Source organism: Chaetodon auriga, chromosome 13 (genome assembly GCF_051107435.1).
Source record: "Chaetodon auriga isolate fChaAug3 chromosome 13, fChaAug3.hap1, whole genome shotgun sequence".
Taxonomy (NCBI): domain Eukaryota; kingdom Metazoa; phylum Chordata; class Actinopteri; order Chaetodontiformes; family Chaetodontidae; genus Chaetodon; species Chaetodon auriga.
In genome coordinates this window covers 1,100,625-1,103,124 of record NC_135086.1, presented here as the reverse complement: position 1 = coordinate 1,103,124, position 2,500 = coordinate 1,100,625, and the positions used below count along the sequence as shown (strand labels likewise).

Here is a 2,500-nt window from a genome sequence, read left to right as displayed (position 1 = left end):
AAGCTAACGCTAGCTCCATGAGTTTGTTTGAAAACAGTCTCTTTTTTAATGTTTCCAGCAGTTATTTCAAGCTGAGAATCTGTAAAATTGGTCTTGAATATGCACTTGATGGCTACACATGATATCATGCTAACAGACTGAAGCTAAAGCTAACAGGTCTCAGGTCATGATATCATGCTAACAGACTGAAGCTAAAGCTAACAGGTCTCAGGTCATGATATCATGCTAACAGACTGAAGCTAAAGCTAACAGGTCTCAGGTCATGATATCATGCTAACAGACTGAAGCTAAAGCTAACAGGTCTCAGGTCATGATATCATGCTAACAGACTGAAGCTAAAGCTATGTTCAGATGGACTGGTCTCTCTTTGGACTTCATCCTGTTCAGGGTTTCCTTTGATTAGAGGTAAAAAGAAATCATAGAACTATTTTCATCATTTTCTATATTGCTAATGCTAATGCTAATGACTGTATTATGTTAGAGCAGATAAACACACTATTTATTTTTATCTCATACATGTTTTTTCCATGTTAGCTTCAGCATGCTAACAAATCCAGACAGACCTGTTTGCGTAGCTATGATTGGACATCGCTATCGAGGGGGAGGGGTTCAGCTCACGGTCAGTTTCACAAGGCGATTGAGAAACTCATCACTTGCATTGATTTTGCAACCAAACACCATTTTCTGAGTACAAAGCAAACTTTGCAAACACTTTCTTTGTGGCGCTGAAATTCTTATTATCATCGTTTGGTAGAAAATAAAATATAGTGAAATCACCCGCCAGCATCCCGAAGCAGAGCAGGACTGATGAAACCCAAAGCAGCTTCCCCACACACACACACACACACACACACACACACACACACACACACAGCAGGAAGAAGAAAAGAAGACCTCAGGGTAAATATATGACTGTAACACTCCTCCTCCTCCTCCTCCCCCTCCTCCTCCTCCTCATCATCATCATCCGTTCAAACCACTTTAATCCAAACACAGAGCTGAATGCAGCCAATCAGCCGCTTCCTAACTCTCCTGCTGCTGACACGTTTCATATTGCTGCTTTTTTGATTTCAGATCAATAATAAAGGCTGATTACTGCTGGAGGACGTCACCGACCCACAATCCTCTGCTTCATCACCTCATTTCTGTTTTTTATCCTTATTGCCACTCAGCTAAGTTAGCACTGTTTTCACTGTATATTAGTAAGTTACAGGCTTTGCAGAATTCTGATTATTTCTTTACCTTGTTTGTGTTTATTGTCATTCGTTTGTTACTTGGACCTCGCGGAAACAAGCGAGCACTTTGTGGAAGCTGATGGAGAAGCGGTCGCAGCAGTCTGAGCTCAGAGCGCCTCAGAGGTCAGAGGTCAAACTACAGCGCCTTCACAAATGACGTGAACTCATCAGCAGTTCTGGACTTTCAATTAATCGTTTTGGATTCTGACAGAAATGTGCAAATTTAATAAAAGGCCAAACTCCACAGACTCTGGTGCAGATGAAAACCTCGTATCTCCAGAACACTACACTGATGCCTCATTTGCATGTTGGAACAAACAGATGCAAATAGGTGGATTTGGTTAGCTTCAGACAGAGCCAGGCTAGCTGTTTTTATGCTAAGCTAAGCTAACTGGCTGCAGAGTGAATAAACGTTGAACTGTTCCTTTAACTGTCAGCTTCTTGAGCTTTGAGGGTTTCATCTGGACCGAAGCCGCTCAGCTTCTTTTGGCACAAACACAACACGACCAGTAAAAACTCTTAAAGCGGTACCATCATCATCATCATCATCGTCATCATCATCAGCCACTCAGCAGTGAATACAGTGAATGTCTCTCAACGGCCATTTTACCCTGAATTTTTCAGTTCAGACTGAGGGGGGCGCTCCTCTCAGCTTGGCCTCTAGGCGTCAGTGTTTCCGTTCTCCTCCGGCTGCAGCTGCTCCTTCTCAGTGCAGTCCTCCTGAGGAGGCCGGACCCGCTTAAAGAACCCCAGCTGAGGAGGAGGAGGAGGAGAGGAAAAAGATGAAGGAGAAGAAGACATTTTACTCATTCATCACATTCAGTCAAACGTCAGCTGCAGAAAAACATCACATTTCTTCATGACGGGCCAGAATCTCATCTCTTCCACACCTTCTTCTTCCTGTCAAGACCTGGAGCCTACGTTACCCACAATGCACGCACACCACTACAGTGCATAGTACTATAGTGATGTTTTACTCAGTGTTTGATTCTCACCTTGTACATGATGAAGATGAGCAGAGCCAGCAGCAGCAGACCCGCCAGCACCGCCAGGGCCACCACCCAACCGGGCACCGACTGAGGAGGCTCTGCCACCCACACCACCGACACGCTCACCTGCAAACACACACCTGTATTCAAACACCGCTCACACACCGACAGAGGAGAGGGTCGATCAGGTCGATCAAGTCGATCAGAGTTGATCAGGATCGATCAGGATCGATCAGGATCGATCAGAGTCGATCAGGATCGTCCATCACTTAGAGA

General features: G+C 44.8%; 1 protein-coding gene across 2 annotated transcripts in view; it reads right to left on the bottom strand.

Moving 5' to 3' along the window:
* The window catches only part of itgav (integrin, alpha V), a 28,643-nt gene that overhangs the window by 376 nt on the left and 25,767 nt on the right, over positions 1-2,500 (bottom strand). For both annotated transcript variants that reach the window (XM_076747640.1, XM_076747642.1), the window contains exons 31-32: positions 2,231-2,350; positions 1-1,988 (exon numbers count right to left, since the gene is read on the bottom strand). The exon at positions 1-1,988 is cut by the window's left edge and continues 376 nt beyond it. In XM_076747640.1, coding sequence (XP_076603755.1) covers positions 1,896-1,988; positions 2,231-2,350 — 213 coding nt within the window. In that variant the 3' untranslated portion in view covers positions 1-1,895. The remainder of the gene's footprint in view (positions 1,989-2,230; positions 2,351-2,500) is intronic.